The following is a 27,460-nucleotide window of genomic DNA, read 5'->3' on the forward strand; positions in this document are numbered from 1 at the left end:
TAACATTAATATCGCTCCTTATTTCAAGTAAATCCATCTATTTTCGGATGGATAGTAGCATTGGTAGCCGAAACAGAATCTGAAGCGAAACCTTTTTTTTTACCGAAACAGAAGTTTCGGTCGGACACTTTTTTTATAGACATTCGTATACTTAGATAATTTTGGTTGAAACGGTTTATTCTGTCCAGCTCTACCTTCTGTTGCTAAAAACTCTCAAAACTATCTGTCTGTATATTCTTATTATCACAGTCATATAATATTGAAATAATGTATATTTTTTTAAGTTTCTTCAATTGCATTCTTGAAAGGTGTTCCAGTTCATTTTCAATTTTCTTCACTTTCTTGTGTATTTGCAGCATCTTCACATAAAATAGTGAACCTTGGTTCTTCTGGAGATCTGAGATGTATCGCTGCCACAATTCTGTAACAATAATTTGGATTGTTGAAATTTCTTTGATTTTATTCCTATGAAAAAAGGATAGTGTTGATTTATTAAATACTCTTACTCACAGTGCTAATACGACTGTTACACACAAAACTCCAGCAGTCACAAAATTAAAGAATTCAGGATGTGTATCCAGGGTGCTATTGTAAATGAAGGTAAACAGCGGAGAGCCCAGCATCTGAAGAATATTCTCAAACATAATTAGAATCGAGAATATTTTACCAACTTCATCTGCATCGGCTATTTTAGAAATTAGGGAACGTAGCATAGGACTAACATTTCCAGTCAAAGATCGGACAAAACCACCTGAAAATGCTCCAATTACTTACAAAATCTCGCCATTCCTGATGAATAGAATTCTAATCAAATTTTTAAATACATAAGTAGATTTTGTAAGGGGTAAAGAGGTACACTTCAATCAAAAAACCACTTTCGGTTCATTATTATCATTAATCTGCAATTAATAAAGCTACATCCTTTTCAATTTTAGCTAAGAACCTATAGGACTGATATCGAATAGTATTTGATTTTTTACCAAATTTTCTGAATTAGATTTTTTGCAAGTGTTCGCTGAAGAGTGGGTATCAAATATTGAAATATTGAAATTCAAATGATGAGTCGAGGTTGCAGGTTGCAGGAGAATCCCGTTCGTTTCAGATGTTGGAAGAAAAATCTATAAAAAGTTCCAAAAAGAAAATTCGTTGTCAAGCATTCTGTCGAATTTTTAAGATCAATTGCCCATGTACAGGGTGGGCAAAATTCGATGGGATTGAATGGCAACTCTGTAACCGTAAGATCTAGGGAAAAATGGATGGCACGACCTCGATTATCAAAAAATTGTTAATGGCCAAAACCGCATCCCTGAATCTTATTTTGTTTTCAAGTTATAAGTGTAAACTCATTTTTGGGCTCTGCGTACTGGTACTATATTTCGTAAAGTATCGGTGATATCGAAAAACAAATGTTACATTCTAGAGACACTTCTTCATGTAGAATGCGTGGCGTAGTCAAAGATTTTTTCAGTCAGCCTCTTCAGTAATATAGTGATATTTTTCTTTTTTTTTAAATATAAACCATGTGTTATTCTTACATATTCCAGTGACATATTTTTTTCTGCTTCAGAATAAATAACATACGCCCGTGTCTAATTGCTCTTCCGATGAAAAAACTCAAAAACCTGTTCGGTCAAGTTGGCAGGTCATTATTTTCATTGATAATATGATAAAAAACTTTAAGCTCCTAAATTGTGTCAGATTATCGAATGACACATCTTTGCCTTTAGTGGATTTCCATAGGTTCATTATTCAGATATTAAAATTGCTGTTACGTAACAACCTTGTAAATTTCAAAGAATAAACCTCATTATTATTTCTAATATGAGAGACTTAGATGATCATTTTCATTTCGGATATTTGAAAGGATGAAAAATTTTCCAATATGGAATGAATCACTTTCAGGAAATTTTATAAACCTTGATTATACGGAACCTCTTCAACAAGAAGATAATCTAAACACTAGTACCACAGCCTTTTCTAACACCTTCACAAATAAAGCTGCGCCGTTTTCGAGTTATTTGATGTTCAAAAATCAAAAAGTATCTGTCAAATTTGAAAAATGTTTTCAGCCAAATAACCAATATTGGTTATTTGGCTGAAAACATTTTGCTATAGCAAAAAAGTGTTTCATTTGAACTCAAGAATCTTTTGTTAGAATATTTGTACGAGTCAAAGACTCACCCAGTGCATCACAATCTTTGAGTTTTACACAAATATCTCAGAAGTATGGAATAATCGTTCAAAATAAGGAAGAATTTATTATGAAAATAATTGAAAAACCTGAAATAGATAATTTCCTAACAAGTGTGGATGGTGATACACTATATTGCTTTTCAACGTTAGTCGAGTGCGAGAGACATTATTTTATCTACCACCTTTAGTCACCTTTATCCTTCACACTCAATTCAGTTTCCGAAGTGTCACCTTACCGCACTAGTGAGTGAAAAATGACTTCCCCGCATTAGTTACAGAAAGTAATACTATCTGCTTTCCCGCACTCAGTTTTGCTTCCAAAACTGTCACCTGTCACCTGCCACCTAGTTCCGGCAACAGTATGCAAACTGAATATCGATACGATACAGAGTATCACTTTTGCGCTGTTAGGAAAATAAAAACTATTCGTGGTTTGACAGGATCCCCTCAAAAAATCATGAAAATCGCAGAAAGGTACCAATTTTTAGGACTTAGGACTTTCTAGCTATAGCTAGAAAGTCTTGTAGAATGGGATGAATAGTTTCACGTAATTTAATTGCGTGCAAAATTTTTCTGTCCCGTGAAGTATAGTGATAAACAGTAAGAAGTAATGCACAAAAATTATATCTTGAGTATTAACTATTTCATAAAACAATGACACGACAATTTTTATTTTGACTATCGTCATCCACACCCTATGATTGTCAGAAGTTTTTTGAATCTATGGGAGATGATTTCTCAATATAAGAGTCCTGTAGCGTTCCTGAACTGAATAACAGAATCATCACTTGGAAGACCGAACCTGGTCGAAAGGCAAGATTTGGAATATTATTAATTTCAGTACTGAAGAGATTTCTCCTCCTGGATGATCCTTCCGCCAAAATCAACAGAAGATTTTTGACGCAGAAATTTTATTCCTCACAATGGAATTATAAGACATTAAGTTATGTACCTATGATTAATTATTTTCTTCTTTAGTTATCATCAAGTCTTCAAATCGAATGTTCGATGAAGGTTGTATTATTTAGGTTTTTTGTTTTAGATATAATTTCGAGATTGGGAAAGGATAATGATTTTTTTTTCAATAAATTTGTCATTACTACACTACTCACAAGGAGACAGGGTTCTTTACTGAGATTTTTCTCTAAGCTCGTGTAGGCATACGCCGAATTGTATGGTACCCCGATATACACTTATCTCTCTTAAAACTCATACATATGCTTGTTCGATAAATAAAAATGTATTCCTGACATTCAAAATACTATAAATAAAATATAGTAATAAGGATTAATTCAGATGCTGATATGAATATCAACAAGTGTTACGATCTGAATTGAACTAGCCATATTGCCATCGTCAGGGCCCCAAATGGAGTACGCTCCATCGAAGAAAAGCAGATGCAACATAGTTATTACTTCTCCGATGGAGAACGTTTGGGACAAAGATTATAGAGTTATACTTATACTCTATAATCTTTGGTTTGGAATTGATGGACTTTTTTACAATACTGGCCAGCGCTATTGAGTACTATCCAGTAAACAGAGCACTACTGAGTACTATACAGTAATACAGAGCGCCACCCAGTATGAAACGATATCCGATATAACCAAAGATTCCTCTTTGATACATTGAACTAAAGAGTTCAATGTTCAATGCTTTGATATAACCTTCTCCATCGGAGAAGAAGCTATGTTGCTCTAACGAGCTCAAATGAGACCGAAACCATGGTCAGGATCAGCTTTTCTTCGGTGGAGCGTAGTCCACTTGGGGCCATGACGATTGGCTAGTTCAATTCATTTGTTAATATTCATATCAGCGGGTGGTATGCATCTGAATTAATCCTTATTACTGTATTCATTGCCTCCCCGTTTAGGCGTGATTGTTCTAGATTATTGAATATAATATAGTATTCGAATAATTTTTAAATGTTTGTTGGGTCGTAGAAAAATTAGGAAATTTTAAATTTTAGACAACAAAATCGTGCTATACCTGTTTTTGAAATAATGGAGGCGTTCTATACCTAAACCTCACTATAGTTATAATGTTTTATAAACATGACACGCTTACCAAAGTAAATGTCCATATCTGTAGTTGCCAAACCCTGTACCAAAGCTCCACCCAAACAAGAAATCAGGCCCATCAATATCAGAATAATCTCTTCCACTTTGAGTTTCTTATGTAAGAAATAAATACCAAAAATGGTACCAAAAATTGAGGCTACATCTCTGACACTCGTGAATAATGTAAACTGCTTCATGGTCCATTCAAATTTCAGACGTAGGTACATATATAACGAACCGCCTCCAGACATAACAGCGAAAAGGAAAAGAGATGTTATTGCGAGGCAGAGCAAAATTAGTACACGTTTGTTATTCGGTCTCTTTTTGAAGGTAGTTGAGGCCATGTCCTTTATTTCCTTAGAACTGAAGAATGAGTCGAATTTACCCTAAAAAAAGATCGTTAGTGGAAAATCAGGATGGATTCATCGATTGCCGACTGTCCTCACTCCTCACAATGCCGCAAATGGTCCAGTAGGTTCAGGTATGGAGGGTACTTTAGGTAAACCTGGATATCAACCCGTTGGAATATGTTTATCAAGAAAAAAGTTATGCCTGTCTTAATATCTTTTTTTGTTCTAGATTTAAAATGAAAAATCGGAAATCCAAGATATTCTAATACTGCTTATTTCGCCTTTCTTTCTTTTCTTTTGAAATCCTTCAAAGTTATCGCGGTTTAATGAAATTATACCATTTCTATCGAAATCTGCCTCCTAGATTTCAAGACACGACTTTTTTTCATAACAGTCATATTTTTCCCAATTCAACAGATAGTGAAAAATAATTTTTATTCTAGCATTTTTCCGTTCATTCACAATACGTGAGAACACCAATTTGAAAATAAAATTCATGGCCATCTCAGTATGAGAGTATTTTCAAAAATATCGTCCAAATTCCCTTTCTCGATTCAAATTCGAACAAACTAAGTCGAATGTTGAATACAAATATTATTAGATATTGATTTTTCAATGGGAAAAAAAAGTTGAATGCCGTATCTTGAAATCTAGGAGGCCGATCTCATTGAATATTTCATTAAATGACAAAAATAAAATGACAAAATTGCATAGGAATCGTCCGTGAAAAAAAAGATATAAGCAATTTCAGATTATCATATAAATTATTTCCGATGTTCTATAACTCTAGAGCCTATCCATGAATATTTTTAGGGAAAAATTAACAAGTCCGCTAAAAGAGTGACCATGAGGAATGCAGAAGCCGCCATATCAGTTATTCCTGATTCTGATGATATTAAAGATGACAGCGCAGTTTCGGAGCCAAGATTTGATAAAGATGTTGAGTAAGAATCTGACAGTGAAGATCAGGAGAATGAATTTGAAGATCAAGAGTTATATACGCATTAGCAGAGAGATCACGACGAAATTCAATAAGAATAAGAAGAACCATGAAATAGAAGAAAAATCAATTTTTACCTCCGCATTCAGTGCGAAAAGTGCCAAGTTTCTCTCTGCCAAATTCTGGAATTGTTTTGAGGGTTTACACCAAAAATTATTCTATATCTATATGATATAGATACATATATGAATGATACCAATTTTCTATTCCATGTGTGATATTTATTCGGAAGATCTGTTGACCTATACCATGAGAACGACCTCATCTTAGTTGAGGATACTCGTTAATAAATTAATGAGAAATTTTTTTTATCATGAATTTCAAAAAGTCTGGGCTGAAAGGGATAGATGAATGTTATGTGTCTGAATTGGTTTCGATTATTAATAATATTATTGAACAGCCAAACTTCATACCAACCTCGGTCTGGACGTTAGGAAGTGATTCTTCAAGTATAAATATCGTGTACAATAAGGCTATTGTGTAGGATCCAGTAGCTATCATGAAAACTCCTACATAATCTACTGCATTGAATATATAGGAACTAGAAATCATTCCTATGAGCATACCTATTGATAGCACCACTTCGAATATGCCCATTCTGAAAAAAGATAAAATGGTAGTGGTTCTAAAATAACGATGTTTTAAATAGGTATTTTATATGCGTAAGTGTGGAGGGTCCTGCTGTTAAGTTTAATTTCTTTTGGAAATAAAAATAGTGTTTTTGGTTTTGATAAGACTTGAAGAATTATTCACAACTTTAAAATATCACGTTTTGTACCAGCATCAAAGAATGACTCGTTTCAAATACTTCTAGCTATAAGTCAATATATTTAGGCAGAGACAACCAGGTTGTCTCTGTATTTAGGCAAAATTTATTTAGGCAATGACATGATGTCACAGATTGCTTGTGAAAACATCGTTGACAGACCGTCAAAAATATTATATCATCATTATCATCTTGCTTACATTATCATACAAGGTGAATAAGTTGATTCATTGGGAAATGCGCATGCAAGAAGGGTAGATATGGACACCATCATCAAGGTGTCTCCTAACCTAACCTATATTTTTTGAGTCTATCTTTCTTTATTACTTGGATACATGCAGGGTTATTTAGTGATTTCCTCCATTTTTTTCCATTAATCTCAACTTATGAACCACCCTACACATTTTTGTAATATTCGGCTTATACATTCTTTGTCTTCAGTTAAGTCGATACAAATAAAAAAATAGTCTTTTTCTCGGGTATGTCTATATTTTAAAATTTCATTTACAAATTTGGAAGGATCGTAAAAAAATTAGAAAAACTTTAATGTATCTATACCGTGTGGAATGTGTCAAATTTTTAAGGCAAACCGAAATCAGTTATCCTTCTCTAACTTTAAGAACACCTGTGGTTTTATTTTATTCAACTTTTCTTAAATTAATTCATTTTTAATTTATTACAATAGCTTAATTATCATAAAAAATACAAGGGTTCAAGAAAAACGTTACATTTTTACAATTTCGCTATGGCTATAACACTACGTTTACAAATCTAAATTAAAATCCGTACATAATGGAAAAAAACTGAAAGTAAAATGAAAGACATAAATAATGCTTTTCTGAAAAGTCTGTATCTTTTACAAAAATTGAGTTATTGTAGTCAATAAAAATGAAATTTTAGAAAAAAAAATTGTCTTGATGATAAAATAAGAAATTACAAGGTGAAACAACTGAAACACTCCACAGGGGGTGTGTAAAAAAAATATTCAAAATCAGAACTTCAATAAAAAATTTATCACTGAATAAACTTCATCAATTTATTGAGTGGATCGAGTATTTTGCAGGTGACTGTATGATGTATAAGTCTTTATTTCTATAGAAGAACTACACATCAATAACTTTCGCTAACAACCGTTCTAAAATGAAAAACGTGATAATCTCTTCCTCTTATTCAAAAACTCCACCCATCTCTGCGGAAATTAGCACCCTATGAAAATAAAAGAAACAGACTATAATAATGCCTACTAACCTTAGACCTCTACTGTTTTCATCAGTTATGTCAGTCACATAACTCAATAGTACAGTAAATGCCGATGCAAAGCCTCCACATAGGACAACAGGAATCGACGAAAGTGTTATATACCAAGCAGATAAATTTTTGAATAAACAAAACACAGTTATTACAAGAAAAGATATAGCATGTCCTGAAAGCATTTCCATTAGTTCAGAGCGTCATTATAGAAAATAAATTTCAGAATTAATGAGAAAAAATAGAAAATAACCAACCTGCAGTTGTTAAAACTATCACTGGTTTTCTACCATATTTGTCTGACCATGAACCTATATACAAAGCTAAAATGGTAGAAATAATACCGGGTGGTATTCCAACTACCATGGATATAATATTTGCATAATGTTGAACTACACTTTCCAATTTTTGAGTATCGTTATCTTTATTTTCCGATCCTAGTAGAGCACACTCTGACACATTGTATCCCAGGTTGGCATAGCAAGATCGAAAAATAATGAGATTTGTGAGTACTGGCCCTGAAAAATTAGTTCAATGATTCTTCAATATAACTTTTTCTGAGTGGACCTGAAACAATAAGACAGTAAGTCGTGTGATGCCCACGACCAACGAGACCAGCAGACTATACAGGGCGAGTCTTTGACTCGTGCAAATATTTCAACAGTAGATTCTTGAGGTCAAAAGAAACACTTTTTTATTACCATTTTTTTGGAGACGGCTCGGTTGAGGCCGTTGAAAAACCATAAAAAAAAATTATTTTTAGTTCTATCTCACAAAAGGTTTTATCGAATAAAATGAATTTCGGATTATGGTTTTTCATTAATTATTTATCTTTTTCGAAGACAATAGATTTCACCTACGCCTTCCAGTTTTCTCATTATGACCATTATGTACTTACTAAAAAATACCAAAAATTCAAAGAACCCAACTCTTGAAACTAAGTTGGACGCTATCTGATGAATACTGAATTGAAATAAAAGTATTCATATTTTTACGTATAATGCGCCGTTTTCGAGTAATATGTGATATAAAAAAATAAAAAGTTTCTGGTGAAATTTGAAAAATTTGGTACTTTTGCCGAATACAACTCCGTTCAAAAGATGTGTAGTGTTACAGATTTAACTATTTATTCTGAAGGTTATTATATATTTCCAGGGGTGGCACAGCTCCTTATGAAGACTAAAACGGCTATATATCTTTTTATCAGAGCCGAATCGAAAAAAATGGTATGAAAAAAATGTTTCTTCAAGAATCTACAGTTGAAATATTTGTACGAGTCAAAGACTCATACTATAGGTATATTATGATGCGTCGCGCCTGTAGGACACGAAATATAGTCTCGAGTCTCGTTAAAGTCACGTGGGTTCATCCAGGTTCATCCTTCCTCAGCTCTGATCCTTCATAACCTTTTTGGAAGGCAGTATATTTATATGCAGTCATTTTAACGCATACTGTAGTTCGGTGTTTTTCTGTGGGTCGCGACCACCAAGGCGTCGCTAAGCTTCTGTAGGGGGGTCGCGAGAGGTGGGTAGAATCACACCCCCACTAAAAAAAATCAATAAAGTTCGTAAAGAGGGATTAATTTCTGCTACTATAATATAATTAATTGGTTTTACAAATTTAAGCGATTTCTTTGCTTACTCTTTATTTGTGCAATTGATGAAAATGTCAATTCGCACAAATACTAGGTAATATAAAAAAAAAACGAATTTTAGGAGGTCACGAAATATTTTCTCAATATATAGGGGTTGTATCCATACAAGTCCTAAACTATCACTTCGACAAGGAATTTCGTGACGGCTATGGATGATGTTTTAGATCAGTTAATACATGTTTGATTCATTTCAGTATTTTGCCCGAAGTTTATCGCTAATGGTAAATTTCGTGCCAACTTTCGTACACGGAAGCAGATGACGTTATCTGTTACCATTCCTGATGACATTCAACTCTAGCACGGAATTCGAAGTGCGGGCAAAATTTCTTGCTAGCTCATAGACAACCTACAAGCAGCAAACTGTCACTTCGGCAAGGAATTTCGTGCCGGATGATGCTAATGATTATGTTTTGATCAGTTAAATGTTTACTTCCATTGAGTATTTTATGCGAACTTTATCGCGAATAGTAAATTTCGTGCCGAAGAGCACTTCGGCCCGCGTATCGATAACGAATGTAGCTTGATCGGAAAATAATGAAAATATACTCATTTGGTATGAATTCTACTGATTTATCAATGAAGGATCAAACTGTACAGAAAATTATGATTGAATTCATTAATTAGTTCCATAAAAAGAAAAGAAATTGAAATGTTATTCAGATATTTATTTTTACTGTTGCCGTGAATATAAGGTAGGTCTATCCCGTATTAAACTGGGTAGATATTTATTGTCGGTATCTTTAGATCTGAAAGCAAGTTCACTCGTCTCTTCATTATATTCCTTGATAACTAAGCAACTGAATAAGTGATGTGAGCGCCATCTGTGTCAAATGTGTTTTTAAGACGCCAGGACTGGTCAAAATATTAATTTGAGTGCCATTTGCAGAAACATGAAATTTTTCCAGATGTCCATTTTGATCAAAGAGGTTTTGAATGTTTTGATTCTCGTACCGCCTTTTATGTTTACGTAGCTCATTCTAATTGCCGATTATTAAATTTGTTGTCTAATTTCTTGGTGAAAAACTAAAAATATCCTTAGAAAATTAAGTTTTTTACTTTACTCAGGAAAATGGAAATACAAGCATTATCACACTACGGACTATAACATGCAGTGAACATTTTACTGCAAGTCACAAGGTTATCTATGGCAAGTCATTTGAGAACTGTTCATCCACGTAAACTGTTGTATGCCCAGTATGCATCCCTTGCATGAAGGGCCCATTTAGAGAAATTTATGACTTTTATACGTCCATTCAAAGATTCTCAATTGCTACTCCTTCAATATATTCAGCAAAGGTTTTCTTGATTTGTATTTGGGAATCAAGTAAACTGTCAAATTGTAGTTTGGAAAGTCAAAGTTATATCAAAGAGTAATCGACTGCTGTGGGCGTTCTGTTTATTCATTAATCAATTTGTATATTGTGTCATAAAGAGACCATACCATAAAGAAATCATAGAGAAAGCTTGAAAAAACTCAGGGGTAACATAGAGGTCTTGTATACCTCTGTAACGTTTTTTTCAATTGTGGTTCTGAAAATTCTTTAAGTAACTCTGAAATGTGTATGCTGTCAGTACAGTTTTTCTCTATTGACACAAAGTTTTCAGCGCCATCTCATTGTCAAATGTGTTTTCACTGGCCAAAATCTAGTCGGTTTTTAGCACTAGAGATATGAGGGCGCTTCCTATCCTACTCTATGATCTTTGCCGCGAATTGTAAAAAAGCAGATATAGAGTTAACTCTATAATCTTTGGTAAAAAAAGAATCGAATGGGAAACACGTCCGCGTTTACATTTTTATCAGTCGCGGATTTCAGACTCCAAAGTCCGAGAACTCCGAACGCTATATATGTATATCTGGTAATATTTCCACCTCATCCTCAGGTGCAAGAAATTGGACAAATTTTCAATTACTAGTGTGGGAATTATACGGCCTGTTTTCGTTGTCGTATAGAGCAAACCCGGATCAGTCCAAAACATTTCCACATTCAATTATTCGTGAACTCGCGTGTACCTTCTAAGACGCAAACCACTTCTGTTCAACATCCGAAATCATCCCAAGAAGAGTAAATGAAAATAAAGCTAAAGGTTACTGCAACCTTTCAAATGATAGTTTCTGGTGAAGGTAAAAATATTCAGGGTGACTTGATTTCGTCTATCGTTATTTTACAATCAAGAGTAAATGAAGATTCGATTCACAGATTTCAATTGTCTAGAAATATGAAAGTCAATTGTGTTCTAATTCGAGGCATAGTTTATGAATTATAGAGTTATAACGAATATACAAACCCTGTAAACTTATACTAAACAATATGAAGAAAATTGGTATTTCTATAAAAGTACCAAATCCTCTACGTCTGGAGACATCCATTTTCACCTTAACACAAAACAGGACACCTGAAAAAAGAGGAAACAAATATGAAAAAAAAAATTGTATTGATCATGTTTTATTCAATCCTTATTGTGCTTATCTAGAAATACATCTCATTGAAAAATTCCTAACCAATGTTTTTATAGAAATATACACCTAATGATATACCTACCTACAGTACCTACTTTCTATGACGAAGCCAATTTCATAGTTATGTAACTACTGCTGTTATATGAATTTCGAACAATTGTTTATATTTATTGATAAGAACAAAATAAGCGAGTTTCTTTGTTTGAACCGATCATTTAGATACCGTGAAGAATTCAAGGACATTGTTTATTTTTAAATGCAATGAATCATAACAAATCAAATTATCTGGGATACGTCTGATCAACTGTGACTTTGGTCTACTTTCTTTCAAAGCAAAGATTCCTTTGTTAAAACATCTGTCCTCTGGTAAAAATCAAAAAATTGTATGAAGTTTCATTTAGAAGTCATTTGGAAAGTGGAAGGGTATAGGGTATCTTATCACTCAGTATACTCGAGTCTTTAAATGAAAAATAACCTGATCTAACGTCATACATTAATTACATTTCTAACTGTTAATTTTATGACGTGACATGTTTTAAGGAAAGATAACATAGTAAACTTAAATGAATGACTCGAAATCTCTGAAATAAACAAAGAAGATTTATGCTGATGGAAAATAAATTGAAAGAGTATAGAGCAAAAAGAGAAAAACTAAATTATATACAAGGCATTCGAAATAATCTTAAAAATGTGTTTTCCTTTATAGTACAACGTAAAATTAAAGTGGACCATGAAGAAGGAATGGAAAGCAATAGTCAATTCACAAAACCTATTTCAACTTCCACAGCATCATTTCTGAGAAAACGAAAAATGAAGAATTCAGATGAAGCAGAGAGCTTAATCATAACCGAGGATGCAATATCTTTGGATGAGGACAGTGTATCAGATAGTATTTGGTGTTGTTCATGGTTACAACTATTTTATTATTTGCTCTATTTAATTTTATGGGGTACAATTTATATGATATTTATTAAGTTACAATTTGGTATAGTGTATTTAATTTTATCAGCTTTAATATTTATGTACTTCAATACTCGAACAACTCCAAAAAAATCTGGAGAGATAAGTGCTTATTCTGTTTTCAACAAAGATTGTATTAGTATAGACGGGACACTGAAAGCTGAACAGTTTGAAAGAGAAATCATGTTTGGAGCTGGATCTATAAGATGAATTTTGAGGAGTCAAATATTTTATAGAATAAAAACTATTTTCTCAATTGATGTTGAATAGGATCAACAACCTTTGACTTAATCAATAAGTTACATATTTTATGACGAAATGCATAAATTGAAGAAACAATGGTTCTACAACAGCAATTGTACGTAAATTCAGAATAGTTTAAAACTGTACAGAACAAATTTGCAGTTACTATTTATCTCATTTGGATCTGCATCAGTTTTGTAACGCTTGGAACCACGTTGTGAACAAAACTGCAGGATGCTTATGTATGTAGTTGGCATCAATTTTAAAATTCCATGATTATCAATTCGAAACTTTATAAAAACGCAGCATAGAATAATTTGAAGCCACCTGCCATGTTACAATGATTTATAAAGACCCTGCGTATTATGACGAAGCATCTCAATGGAATAAGTCATCTATTCATTCATTCTATTCTGAATGTACCAAGTCAGACCTTCATAGTGAGCTAGCTCTAGCGCGATGTCAATAATGGCACTTTGGTAGAATTCAACTTAATTCTTGAGTGTGAAAAAGATTTTGGATAAAAAAAATTTTTTTAAATGAATAATCACGAAATCCGTTACAGAGGATGTAGGCTCAGAACATCAACATGCAAAATTTTACTTCGATTCAAAATTGCTCACTGATGTAGTTTGTCAACAATTTTTTTAAATATTGGATTGATGTGGCTGAATGAACTTGATGAAAATCTATAATTGAACTTAAAACAGATTATATGATTACATAGATTTACGGATCTACGTAAATCTTCGACTAACTGAAGATACTATATTGGGTCGTGGTTTAAATCTCATTTTTATGAAAATCTGTTTTGAGAAAATTATATTTGAAAAATTTCAATAACTCAAAAATCTTTTTTTTTGATTTTCACCGGAATCGATAGGTTTCTTGACACTATGGATCCACATAGATCAAGTAGAAATTCAGCTGTTCGGTAAATTCAAAGTGCGGTTTTTACACAGATAATTCCCCTTTGTAATCTATGCAATAGTAGCGTGTCCCCAATAGATTATAAACAGACAGACAATTTTTCCACTGAAAATTCAGATTGGCGCTCATGGGAAGCCTGACGAAGCGTATTGATTCTAGTCGGAATCGATCCAACCGTTTTCGAGTTTTAAGAAATTTTTGTTCGCCAGTTATTGGGATTTTTAAGGACGAATTTCATTCTATGTTATGAAAGAGTTCTTTTCGCAAAAAAATCGCGCTGCTGCCACTTTCTACATAAAAGCGCTAATTTGGGTATTCATCCTCGACAAAAAATTCGGCATTTCTTTAGTAGATCTCTTTATTTCAAAACGTGCTAAAGGTAGATTCCTTTCATTTGGTCTGACCGACTACCGATTGTGAAGTTGAGCTGAGCTGCGCAACTTTGAAAACCGAAATAAAGATTATCAATTGATAGCTGGCAGAGACAAAGAGTTTGTCTCTGATGGCTGGCAATCAAATGCTAAGCAGAGCGAGCTAAATCGGGTGACGTAGCTTGTCTCCTCTTTGATTCAGCCGGTTTTCGGTTTTGCTCAGACCATCCTCTATGACTAAAATAACTAGAAATATGAAAAATTGCATCGATACAAGCTGACCTCCACTGATTGCAGAATAGCTCTTGGGCCCGCTTCGCAATCGGATAGCGGCCCCTTCAACTGCACTGCACAGCTTAGCATCATCACAGCAGTCTATTGAAGGCTGTGGCATCATTTAGCTTCGCTCAACTTCGCATTCGGTGGCCGGTCAGCCGGCTAAAGGGTGCGTCATCTAATTTCAGTTTTTGTAACCAGAGACAACCTTGTCTCTGATATTTACTCAATCTTTTACTAACATCGAGAAACAGAGGGGATCTTTGGTGTTTCAATAGGTGTTTTCATGAACTCTCCCTTCGCTGCAACTGAATAATCAGTTGCACACAATTTTCACGTTTTCGTTTGTCCATCCCACCGTAAACATGCCTGAATTGCAACTGAAGCCGCTCGGGGCCAGAGTGGTCAACACATCCCCACAAGGGGATTTCGATCGGCTTCCTTTGATGGAGACCGACAGTTGGCCTACTTTTCATCGGCACAAGCCAACGGTGTTGCCTTATAAACATGCAAGATATAGAAAGGAGGTGGAATAGGAGATATGAAATACTCGATTATTCCCTCCGGTATCGCCAATTTCCACTTCACACTATAAGCGGGCAATGACAAAGCTATCATAAAATAAGGCGGCGCAGTGCATCAAATATAATTTATTAAATTGATATCCACCAATTCGTGAAAAATTTAAAGGCATTCGATAAACAACATTGTCGCACAAAAGTTATTATTATTATTATTATTAATTTCCAAAAAGAGTAGGGGTTATACCCATAAACTCAAAAATACAAAATAAAAATGGAATGCTCCAATACATAAACTAGATAACTCGCACGTATGTTCACAGTGACTTGAAAAGTCATTTGAAAAATCACTTGAAAAGTCAATTCTGGTTCTGAATGAGCAGATCGAGTCGGTTTTTGAACGTGTTCACCGAGTTGGCACCAACCACACTATGTGGAAGACGATTCCATCCATCGAAAACTCTATTGGAGAGAAACACTTGACGCTGTGTAGTCCTAAAATTCTCCTTGGCCAGTTTGAAGGCATGGCCGCGGAGTTGTGTGCTACTTCTTCTATAGATGTGATCGAGATTCACGCCAAAAAGCCCATGCAATGCTCGATACGTCACAATAAGATCTCCTCTATCTCGTCGATCTCCAAAGGTTTGGAGATTCATCAGTCTCAAACGAGCGTGATAGTCTGGCCTTATCTTCCCAAAAGGAATCCTTGTGTTCCAACGCTGCACAGACTCAAGAAGAAGTTGATCGCTTTTAAGAGAAGGACACCACACTGGTCCAGCATACTCCATCAAAGGGCGCACATAGCTGCAATAAAGTGTCCTACAAGTTTCCAAGCTGCAGCCCCTAAAGGATCTCTGTATCATGTAGGTCATCTGTCTGGCTTTTGCTGCAACAGCCGCCACGTGGCGGGACCAGCTCAGATCATTAGAAACTATGACGACCAGATCATTATAGTGGTCAACGGGGCTCAAGCGATGACCATCGACCACATATTGGTAACGCGGATTATTTCTACCCAGATGTAAGACGTGGCATTTGCTGGGGTTCAGTGGCAGCAACCAACTTCGACACCACTCGTCCACAGCCCGCAGATCGTCCTGCAGAGCTCCCGCATTCGACGCATGGTTATAGATTTTGGTGTCGTCTGCAAAAAGTGCGCTTGGAGATTTCAGTAGTCGAGGTAAATCAGACGTATAAAACAAAGTTGAAGGTATTTTTATTTTATCTTCTTTATAACTTGTCTATCTGCTACACCTTTTTTTACCAGGAGCTGTTGAACACATATAAAATCTCCAAACACCATATAACACTTATAATGGGCGACTTAAATGCAAAAATTGGTCGAGGAAGATCAGGAGACTGTGTGGGCCCCTATGGATTAGGAGACAGGAATGAGAGGGAGGATCACCTGAGTACTTTCGCTACTGAAGAACAACTAATAGTACTGAACACTTTCTATAAACTACCACCACGAAGACTGTACACTTGGAAATCCCCGATGGAATCCTCTGACCATGTTGTTCGAAACCAGATATATTATATGCTAGTAAATAAGAGATATCGTAATTCCTTCATATCAGAAAACATCCAGGTGCAGATGTAACGTCCGATCATATTCCATTAGTGAGATCAATAAGATTAAAAATTGAAAGCAAAGATCAAATAAGGGGTGGTGTGATATTAAAAAAACTCAAGGACCCAAACATAGAGTACTGATGGAAGAGAGTGATGTTAGTGATGAGATGGATTTGGAGATTGATAGACTGAAGAATATAATAAAAACCACTGGTCAAAAGTATCTGAAATCGGACAGAAATATCAAGAAGAAACGCTGGATGAAGGACGAAATTCTTCAGATGGTGGAAAAAAGAAGAGTTGTGAAAAACAAAAATGCGGCTGAATACTAGCTTACTTCATGGCTGAAAAACCTACAGACCTGGTACTCTACAACGACCATATCGCTTTTCAGGTCATCAGTTGATAAAGTTAAGATAGCCAGGATGATTGCCAACATCCGGACCGGATAGGCACTGGAAGAGGAAGATATGCTACACCACTGCTTACGAACCGGGTTCTGCCCATAGCCATATTATAATAATCTATGGTCTATGGTATCGTCAGTGAGCTTGATCTTGTCACTTTCAACGTCATCTCCCTTCCAATCGGCTTTGGATTGAATTGCACCTTCTTTCTATATCCTTTCAGATTATGAATCGATTCCGGATCATGGTGCTATGTTCAAAATCTGGGATTTGACACTTACGCCAATTCACAAAGAATTATTTTATGTTTTGCAGTTGTAGAAACTCGAAAATCATTTCAGACTCGGTCCAGAATTGCACTGCGAACAAAGTTTTTTGTTTCGATGAAGAAGTACTGTTGAACTCAATGAAATGTGTCACTCTTTTAAATTCTCCTTTATTATTCTGAAAAAAATTTATACTTCATAAAATATATGATATAACAAAAAGTTTGGTTACCACAAAAAATTGTTCGAGTTGATTACATGATAAAATATCAAATTATAATAACAAAATATATACTTATATATGAATTTTGAACACATAAAATTCAGTTATCAACAAACTGCATTTTTTTCTGTCACACTAAGAAAGTCAAGATGTGATCGAATGAAAATATTCTCAATTCACCAAACACTCTGCATATTAACGTAGTGCTTGTCTGAAATCATTAGACTTATTTCTACAAAGTTAAGGATAAAGAAAAATGTAAGCAACAAATCAATTTGTTCTCACCAAAGTAAAAAGAATGAATTAAGCTAATGAAAATTGATTTTGTTCTTTCTGCTTCAGTAACATTATACTCGTCTCCATCATCAAAACAGTGTTTACGAATAACAATTCAACAATTGTATAAAATCTACTCCTAATTAATTTCGGTACTCATGAATGTTCCTCTAATCGGGGATGTTCTAAAGGAAGGAATGTATCAGGACGTGGCAGTATTATAATCACTGTGATACCAACAATACAATGCCAAAGACTATGTAAATACATATAATTTCCACTAGTTTGGAAAAATGCAAAAATCATTACTCCTATAAGCATAACAATGACGCCGCTAGAAAAATAAAATTTCAGATATTTTTTTCTAATGAAATTTCTACCAGATTTCCTAAATTTGAAGTACCAGCATATTCCTATTATGGCTACACCAGGGATTGTGATCAGTAAAAATATCCAAACACCTGTTTTATCAATAACAGTACAATAAGCCAATATAATAGCGGCCAGCACATGAAGGATGGCCCTATGCTTTGGCTTAAGATCTGATATTACAAGCATTGTAGCCCAAATTGAAAGAAGTGCGTTAAAAAAGTCTGCAAACTGGAGACTTGAATGGGATGTAATACAAAACTGAATGGCATCGTCCCCGACATCACAAGCATGATAAAATGAGGAAAATATAAATACAAACAGATACATCACTCCTTCCGGATAATATTTCCTTTTGAAGGCTAAATAAACGCATGGCAGCATAATGGCGTTACTAGAAATGAGCAAAAATTGCCCAAGTACTACTTTCCAAAACGGAGTAGCATCTGAGTCATCTGTGCAATCCATTCCTAGAAGAAAGGAAATCGCAGCTGAATAAAAAATATCGTTCTGATGACATTAAAACTGTTATGCTCAAATTTCTTCGAATACGTTCTGGAAATGTGTTAGTCCACATCAAGAATGGAATGATAACAGTAATTCCTTAAACAAGTAATCGGAAAATGAAAGTTCATCCTGTTTATAGGTAAAAACATTAATCAATATAAAGTTAGTGAAAGAAGTGAATACAGACTACTATCAGACGTAGTCACACAGCGTCAGACATGGAGCGGTGTTGACACAGGCATGACATGAAACAACAGATTCATGTGCATACAGCACATTAAACAACACCTCCGTGTGCATTTGATTTTCCAAGCTTTAGAACTTTTCATAATCTTCCCTCGCGTAATAGGGAGTGTTGCGTTACAATTTCATCATCCAAAGCATAACCATAACAAAACCCTATGATACATTTTAACATCAGGCGCATTATAATGTGGGTCCACGAGCTCTCACGTTACGTCAGTGTAGTCTGTATACGCCTTTTCCTTTCCTTTTAGGACTGGCTATTCCACAATGACAGACTTTTTAAAGACCGTGCTGGTTCAAGGAAGCCCCAGAACTAAACCTGGTTGTTAAGTCGGCATCTACGGCCACAGATTGAGATTAGCGCCAGTATAGGCAGGTATGCGACAGTATTTCAGTCGAACATTTAATGACCTTCTTGATAGAGGCTGGATGCGAAGGTAAAAAAAAATCCTGACGGAAACTAAAGTTCCCATTAGATCCCTCGCAGCGGACAAATGCAATTCTGCGTAAGTACTTGAATGCAGATCTATCCTGTGACATTTGGGAGAGAGCAACAGACTGTAACTCATTTGTGTAGGTGCACAAGTGGACATTGAATTAAGAAGGCAGTAGGCTGTTTCCGGTGTAACCGAAAGTAGCAGGGATGTAAAAATATTTCAGACAGAAAGTCGATTGTTGAAAACCCCAACAAGCAAATTTTTGGCACAGAATCGTGATTAGTTCTCCAAACGTCTATCGCCATCGCGGTGTATGTATACCATATTGGTGCAATGATGGCAAGTCAAACTTACAGAATCCAAATTGATTGTCTTTTCCTAATTTGTCTTGTTTTTCGATAATACCCCTAAGTTATTACCTCTATTTAGTATTTTACCTATATAGGATGTTTCACAATTCAAAGCAATATTACGATAAGTAATTTTAAGACAAAATTCCATTCAAATAAAGGTTCGCCAACAGTAGGTAACTTCTCTATTGCTCCTGCAGGAAGGGTGTCAACGCAGAAGGAGGGAGGTATTCCCGGTATCTTTTGTGAAAATATAAAAGTTGAAATATGTTCCTTAAATTATGAATTGAAATGATTTGAAACCAAATAGAGTAGGTATAAATTTTTTGTCATTTATTCAGATAATAGCAGTCTTCCGTTCAGCAGCGATTTTATCGCAATCGGTTAGAGATACAAAAAACTATAATGGGTTCAAAAAGTTTGCAAATGAACAAAGGAATCCATTACGACTTTTGGAATATAACAAAGCTCACGTCAAAAAAAAAATACCTTGTAGATTTTCATTATTATTTGGCATGTTCATTATGTAGAACCTCAAGCTCAATACATGCTTCAAAAAATTTGAGCCAGATATGTCGAAAACTGCAGAAGATATAAAGAAGAAACTAAAAAGAATTCAAATTTTGACACCCAGTGGCTCTGTAACACGGCGTTTGCGAACCCTCTGCTTATATGAAAATTTTGGCTTGAAATCACTGTATGGAATTTAGAAACACCCTGTATATAAAGGAATATCATTTTTGTGATAAATGGCGAAACAATTGTTGGGAAATTATTAATAATTATATTATTGTTTTAGACGTTTGTGATAATCGTTGGATATAGAAGTACCTGTTATTCTAAAATTAATTGCATTAGACCTCAAGTGTGATAGTTAGTTGAAATCGTTTTCTTGGAAAATAGAAATGCCAAAATATACAGATTTTTCCATTAATAATTTTGAATTTGATGTCATGTGACCTACAACAAAAAGCTCATTGGGACACAATATCACAACAGTTACATCAGTTGTTTTCAATTACAAATTACAACCCCAAAATTACAATTCTCTACCACTTTTGGTTTATTCGCTCAAAACTAAATAACTTTGAACTTATTTCTTTTCTCTTTAATTATTCAAAAAAGACGTCTCTATTCAAATTTTTTTCACAACAATTGTAAAAATCATTTTTCTATATTGAAATTGTAACTTAATGAGACTGGAACACTCGGGTTCAGATATATTCCGTGTCTTAATTGTGGTGGAATATGCAAATCACCCTCCCCATATAATAAAAGCTCATCTTTCAAAGGAAGAATTTCAAAATTACTTTAACATTATTTCTGCTATCAATGCAAATATCCACGGTCGATATATCAAAAAATTGCAATTAAATTTACTCACCTCTATATTTATTCCTGCATTGACAAGCAGAAAAAATATAACCATCAACTAAGACGTATTGACATCGTCCATTTGGTCCACATCTCCCCATGATACATGGAAAAGAACTCAGATCGAACATAATAGAACTAGTGCAAGATGCTTGAGTATTTGCACAATTGTCATCACAATTACAATTCCTGCAATCAACTTGCTTCTGCAGTCTTGCTTTACAGCTCCTTGAACATGCATTGCAAGAAAATATAGTATCACAGCTACACTTTGAAATACAAGTTCTCAGTTTTTCGCTACACTTTTTATAACATGGGCAATTCCTACAGGGCTTGCAGAATAGTTTAATAGTTGCATACCATATTCCAGACTCTGGAAATGGTATTAAAACAGTTGAATTGTCAACAGTATTATTAATAACAACTGGAGCTACAGTCTTTACTCCATTGTATTCACAAAAACGAGGTAGGGTCGGTATTTGATACATATCTTGACTAATACATCCTATAATAATTTGATCAACAGCTTCTTCGGAAAAAATAACATGACCTGCTTTGTTAGATTGAGTTCTGAAATCTATACTGAATTCGAAGGTACCCCCTATATCAATTATGTCCTCAATTTTAAATTTCAAAACTGAAAAATCTCCACTTGTTAAATTCAGAGGAATAGGAACCATAAATTCTTTCTCCTCTTCGTGGTTTATGTTATATGTGTACAAAAATGCTTCAGAACCAGATTCCTTGATTAATTCGTATGATGTGTAGGAGTCGACTGATCTTGTGTGAGGATTTTCATAATAGTCAATTATGGCACTCTTGTAGTGTGATGGATCTAATTTACTACTCAAAAATGTACGTAAATTTCGTTTCTTGAAGGTGTAATCTATACTGATAGCATCCAAAGTGAAATCAAGTGATGTTTCCCCATCAATATTTTTGCTGAAATCGAATTCCAAAAAGTATTGTCCATCTTTATTTAACCAGTAAGGTATATCTATCTTATTACGAGTTGAATTTATTGTCTTTGTTTCTAAAAATTTATCCTCTGAAGGCAAGCTGTCACAACTCAAACGAAGAGTAACATTGGTAGAATGGTCAAATCCTTTCATATTTCTTATTCTCAAAATCATTTCTTTCATGTTTGGGGTAGCAGAAAATTGATAATAGTATCTTGCATTTTTTCTTGATTCTATATGATAACTATAATTCTCTGTAAGTAATCTCAAATTCGTTGCTTTAGCAATGTAGACCAAAATGTTAATGAACGCAGTGCAATGCTGAGATAATCCTGAAAAAAATTTTTATTCTATTCTTCACTCTAATGATTATGTGAGGAAATGAAAAACATCATAATCTTGTTATTGGTTAGACAGTGTGAGAACTAGGAATATATGAAGAGAAGAAAAGCACGAAGAAAAGCATAATATGTAGTTTCTGAAAAAATATTACTCATGATGCAAACAAAGTGCTTTTTCCGTTCTAGTATCAGTGAAACTTTTGCCGATACAAAAATAACGAAAAGATCCAGAATCACCTGCAAACAAAGAATTATTCTGTATGCATCGGGGGAAATGTGATTTCCCAGGTATGATTGGGAGACATGGTACACATATTCAAAATCTGATATTTCACATTTCCGCCAATTCACAAGGAATGATATCTGCAGATGATGTTGGATTGGTTTTTGTTTTTGCATGGGTGGAAATTCAAATTTCCCACTGATATCAGAATCAGTTAGGAATAGTACCACAAACACAGCTATTACAGATTGTAGGGTGTGTTGGTAGGACCCACCAAACCTGCCACCACGACCAAAACGGTCTATTGTGGCACACAAACAAGCTCAGAGGGCTAAACTTCCCTTCCAGTCCCATCTTACTCAGGAAGTAGATGATGTGAGAGGGGGAGTAATTCTTGAGTTCCTCTAGATTCAGCTTGAGAGAGCCAAAGACTCCAAGTCTGACCCTGTCCGCCGCCGGCAGTCACAGAGGGTGTGCTCAATCGTTTCAGTCTTCTTCTAGGCAAAACATGTATTCATTCATTCATTCATTCATTCATTGCTGTATCCCGTTACCGGGAATAAATCTACAAAAAGAAGAAAAAACATGTATAGGGTTTCATTGACGATACTAAGTGTGTGTAAGCGAGCTCCGAGTCTGCAATGTACCGTGAAAACCGCCATTATAGATCTGAAATTGGTTCTAAAGAATCCATTGGTTCTTATATAAACTGGGAGGCACTGATATGGCCCTGCGCGAGAGATACAGTGCAGAAAGGTTGCGCCAGCATTATAGGATCCTCTGCCTTATTCAGCTATTGTTTCGTTTCCTTATTAAGGAATTAGAAATTCCAGTAGTAGGTTTGGTCCAATAAATGCTGAGGTTGCACCTTCTCTGGCTAGTGCATCGGATTGCTTGTTGCCTCTGAAGCCTGAGTTTCCAGTACCCAAATAAGTTGCAGTCTGTTGTGACTATCCAATATGGTCAGATCTGCATTCGAGTATCAGTGCCGAATTGCATTTGTCCGCCGCGAGAGATTAGATTGCAGCTTAACACGTTGACTGTCCCATGCATCACATATGATGCATAAAGATTTTCGCCAGGAGTCCACGAGTCGTATGTGATTCATTGATTCATTTAACGTTCAAGATAAATATGGTTACTTTTCATGAACGCTGCATTGTGGTCGGTTCATATGGGCTGAACGTCTTGTAGAAATATGTATTGATAACCTCAATCATAATTAATCATACATGATTCAAGAAACGTCAGCATCAAGCCTTCCATTGGACTTGAAAATTTTAAACAAGAAAATTTCCTTAAATGGCTGTAGAATTAATTTTTTCATAGAAAATATATTTTATCACTAAAAAGTAACCCTTTTCTATGGATGAATGTGTTGGACGTGGGGGGTGAAAAAAAAATTAGAATGGGGGCAGTCAACGTGTTAAGTTAGTTAAAGTGCCTATACACGCACCGGCGAACTGCTGTCCAGGACTGTCAATTTGAACTGAAACTCCAAAACGCCTTCAGAGGCAACGAATTATTGCATACTCTAGCCATAGAAGGGGCAACATCAGAGCTTATTGGCCCAGAACCAAGTATAGGAATTTCCAATTCCTCAATCAGGGAATGGAACAACAGCTGGATAAGGCAAAAGGTCCTGGAATACTGGCGCAACAGTCCTGGAGTCCGTCACTCGCACAGGGCCCTCTCAATGCCTCCCAGCCCATTCACCAGTCATTGGCTAGGATTTTCTAGAACCAATCTGAGATCTATAATGGCGATTTTCACACGAAATTATAGACTGAGAGTCCATCTTGAAAAACTCAGCATCATCAATGACCCACTCTGCAGACTCTGCTTAGAGGAGGACGAAATGATTGAGCACATCCTCTCTGACTGCCCGGTAGCAGACAGGGTCAGACTTAGAGTCTCTGGTTCTCCAAAGTTGGTCCTAGAGGAACTCAAGAAGCACTCCCCCTCCGACATCTCCTTTTTGAATAGGATGGGACTGGAGGGAGAGCTTGCCTGTGTGCTACAATAGAACACTTAGTCGCAGTGTCAGGTTTGGTTTATCCGTCCAACACACCCAGCAATCAGTAATCTACTAATATGTTTGGAACCTTTTTTTGTGGTTTTGAAAGATTTTGAACCATTTTTTTTATTCAACAATATTCATTTTTTTAATTCCTAGTGTTCCAAATATAGGCAAAGAAAGCCATGAAGAGTTTCAAGAAAAAAGAATGCTCAACTTGAAATATCTTTCAATCAATAATGATTATATTCCTGGAAAGCAGAGGAAAATTGTAGTTTATAGACATAGAATTTCAAAAAGTAATAGTAACTTGACGGATGTTACAAATTACCTTTTTGTTTTATGGCAACTTTATCAGGGTTCACATAAGGAAAAAAAGCAGCAAAATAGTATAATCCTGGAGTTGGAGCAGATATATTAATATACCCATATTCTTTATCAGTCAATAATTCCAATCCATAAAGTTCAGACTTTGTGATATTTCTGGCCCATTTTGGATTTCTCGAGTTATCAGGGTTCAATAAAGGAATTGAACCTTTCTTCGCATATACATACACTTTTTCAGGAGAACACCCTGAAATTGATTTTTCTTTATCTCGAGTTCATTTGTAGAGCGCCCCAAACTTACCAAAAATGGAGAGATCAAAGGGTTCAGCAGATAATTTAAAAGAAACAAATGTTATTTTTGGAGGCACATCTACTTGAAAAATTGCCAAACTTGCATAACTTCTGTAAGTGTCGAGAAAAGAAGAGCGTTTTTTAGTTAATAGTATTAGGTTTTCCTCAGCATCACATAGAATCCGCAGTATAATTAAAAAAATCAGTAATTTAAACATTTTTGTTCAAATGAAAGAATGATCATCTCATTTTGAATGAGTATGAATACCATTTAATTGATTCCGAATACGATGTAAAAATGGGCGCTTTTCTGAATTTAATGAAAGTAGGAAGCCTTTAATTTGAAAATTGCCTTTAGTACTCATTTCAAGATTAATTATGATAAACCGATAGTTGTCAGAACACTTTTGAAAACATAACCACAAACCTGACACCTGACTGTTGAAGATTGAACTACTCGCAAAGAGGAGTTCCTCCAAAGAGGAAGAAGAAAGTTAATCTTTGGTTCCTCTTTGCTACTTCTTAAGTTCTTTTTCTGAGAAATTATTCACATTAATAAGGATAAATTCAGATGCATACCACCCGACGATATGAATATCGACAAGTGTTACGATCTGAATTGAACTAGCCAATTTGCCATCGTCAAGGCCCCAAATGCAGTACGCTCCACCGAAGAAAAGCAGATGCTGACCATGGTTTCGGCCTCATCAGAGCAACATAGTATTTTTCTACGGTGGAGAACGTTTGGAATTGATGATTTGGATTGATTCTCCACCGCAGAAAAATGCTATGTTGCTCTGATGAGGCCAAATGAGGACGAAACCATGGTCAGCAGATGCTTTTCTTCGGTGGAGCGTACTCCATTTTGGCCTTGACGATGGCAAATTGGCTAGTTCAATTCAGATCGTAACACTTGTCGATATTCATATCGTCGGGTGGTATGCATCTGAATTTATCCTTATTATTGTATTCATTGCCTCCCCGTTTAGGCGTGATCATTCTTCATTATTATTCACATTGTTTTCTTAAATGAAGAGAAAAAAGAGCTTGTTTTTTGGCTGTACACACTTGCTCTGATGTCGTTCGTCCACCGTCCTCAAATTACAATGATTTTTCGTGGTCGATATAAGCCAAACTGTCAACACATGCCTTTAACGTTTTCCCTTTTACCCGCACCTCAAGTAGCATGCGAAAAAATTAAACGACGCGACCGACGGTCAATTTTGTAGCATGCAAAGAGTATAAGTACTCTATAATCTTCCGATACACATGCTGCTCTCAAATCAATGAAAAACACCTTATTGATCTGAGATAATGCTACAAGGTGGCGAGTGCTCGAAAATCGCATGCTTTTGTGTGAGTTTTGAGCATGTGTAAGGGTACGATTCCACAAAAACCGTGTGCGGCACAATTGTTCACGAACATTTTGTGCAGCACTCCAGTACGTACAAGCTGTAAACACATTTAGCGTCCGTTTCCATCATCATAGCTGTGCGTTACTTTTTCATGTGGGCTAGTCTACCGCAATGAACTTTTGTGCCGCACAATTTGCGCAACAGTGCCACACAGTGAAGTACTCCGGTGGAATCGCAACTTAACAGTACCTCAAGACTATTTGGTCTTGCAAAATTCAGTTCATCTTCGAACCTCGTTATATGAGGGGTTTCGAATAATGCGAATGTGGAATGTGTTAATTAACGTCTACCGAACCTCACTCATACCCGAGCTGTTCGTCCTCACTGCTGCCAAAATAAAACAAAACGACAAACTACGTATCATAATACCCTAGATACGAACTACTACACTCAGGTTTCGAGTTGAAGGAGGCTTAAGCGTGTATTCGAGCTCCATTGCATCTCTTCATTTTGAAATTATATGTGAAACAAAAATGACATTCTGTAGGTAACTGCTCTGGGTTCCGGAGTTTCTACATCTTACCTACAGAATCTGTACTCCGTCAGTTTCTGCTAGATTTTTTCTTATTAGGAGTTTCCTGAGTGGGCAGTACCCCGTAAGGAAGCCAGTGAGGAAGTGTAGCGTATTTCACTATGATCCATATACATCTCGCGGTATTAAATTTCCAAAAGAAGTCACGGGTGTATACATGCATGCACGGAACTGGAAATTTACTCCTCTTATAGGTAATAGTCTGTAGTTGCTGGGAGGTAAACTTTTTCAACGAAAATATCACTATTGTAGCAAAAATATATTTATTTTTATAATCGAAATATAAAATAAAAAA

The 27,460-nt window shown here is 35.3% G+C and overlaps 2 protein-coding genes across 3 annotated transcripts; both read right to left on the reverse strand.

Annotated features, from left to right (window-relative positions):
* Window positions 1-215: 215 nt before the first annotated feature.
* On the reverse strand, window positions 216-12,676 carry LOC123307227 (proton-coupled folate transporter-like). Of its 2 annotated transcripts, none has more exons than XM_044889454.1 (8): window positions 11,825-12,676; window positions 11,558-11,665; window positions 7,875-8,135; window positions 7,618-7,792; window positions 6,021-6,201; window positions 4,261-4,639; window positions 511-751; window positions 216-421 (listed from the first exon to the last, which is right to left on the reverse strand). In XM_044889454.1, the coding sequence occupies exons 2-8, from the start codon at window positions 11,637-11,639 to the stop codon at window positions 325-327; spliced, it is 1,416 nt and encodes a 471-aa protein (XP_044745389.1). In that variant the 5' UTR covers window positions 11,640-11,665; window positions 11,825-12,676; the 3' UTR covers window positions 216-324. The 2 variants fall into 2 exon arrangements, with proteins under 2 accessions (XP_044745389.1, XP_044745388.1); XM_044889453.1 differs by having other exon boundaries at window positions 11,812-12,676.
* A 4,756-nt stretch (window positions 12,677-17,432) lies between these two features.
* Window positions 17,433-25,654, reverse strand: LOC123307642. Its single transcript, XM_044890029.1, has 4 exons — window positions 25,229-25,654; window positions 24,932-25,174; window positions 21,071-22,351; window positions 17,433-18,616 (listed from the first exon to the last, which is right to left on the reverse strand). Exons 1-4 carry the CDS (start codon window positions 25,434-25,436, stop codon window positions 17,934-17,936), a joined length of 2,415 nt encoding a protein of 804 aa, XP_044745964.1. The 5' UTR covers window positions 25,437-25,654; the 3' UTR covers window positions 17,433-17,933.
* Window positions 25,655-27,460: the final 1,806 nt, after the last annotated feature.

The sequence above is a fragment of the Coccinella septempunctata genome, chromosome 2 (assembly GCF_907165205.1).
Source record: "Coccinella septempunctata chromosome 2, icCocSept1.1, whole genome shotgun sequence".
NCBI lineage: Eukaryota > Metazoa > Arthropoda > Insecta > Coleoptera > Coccinellidae > Coccinella > Coccinella septempunctata.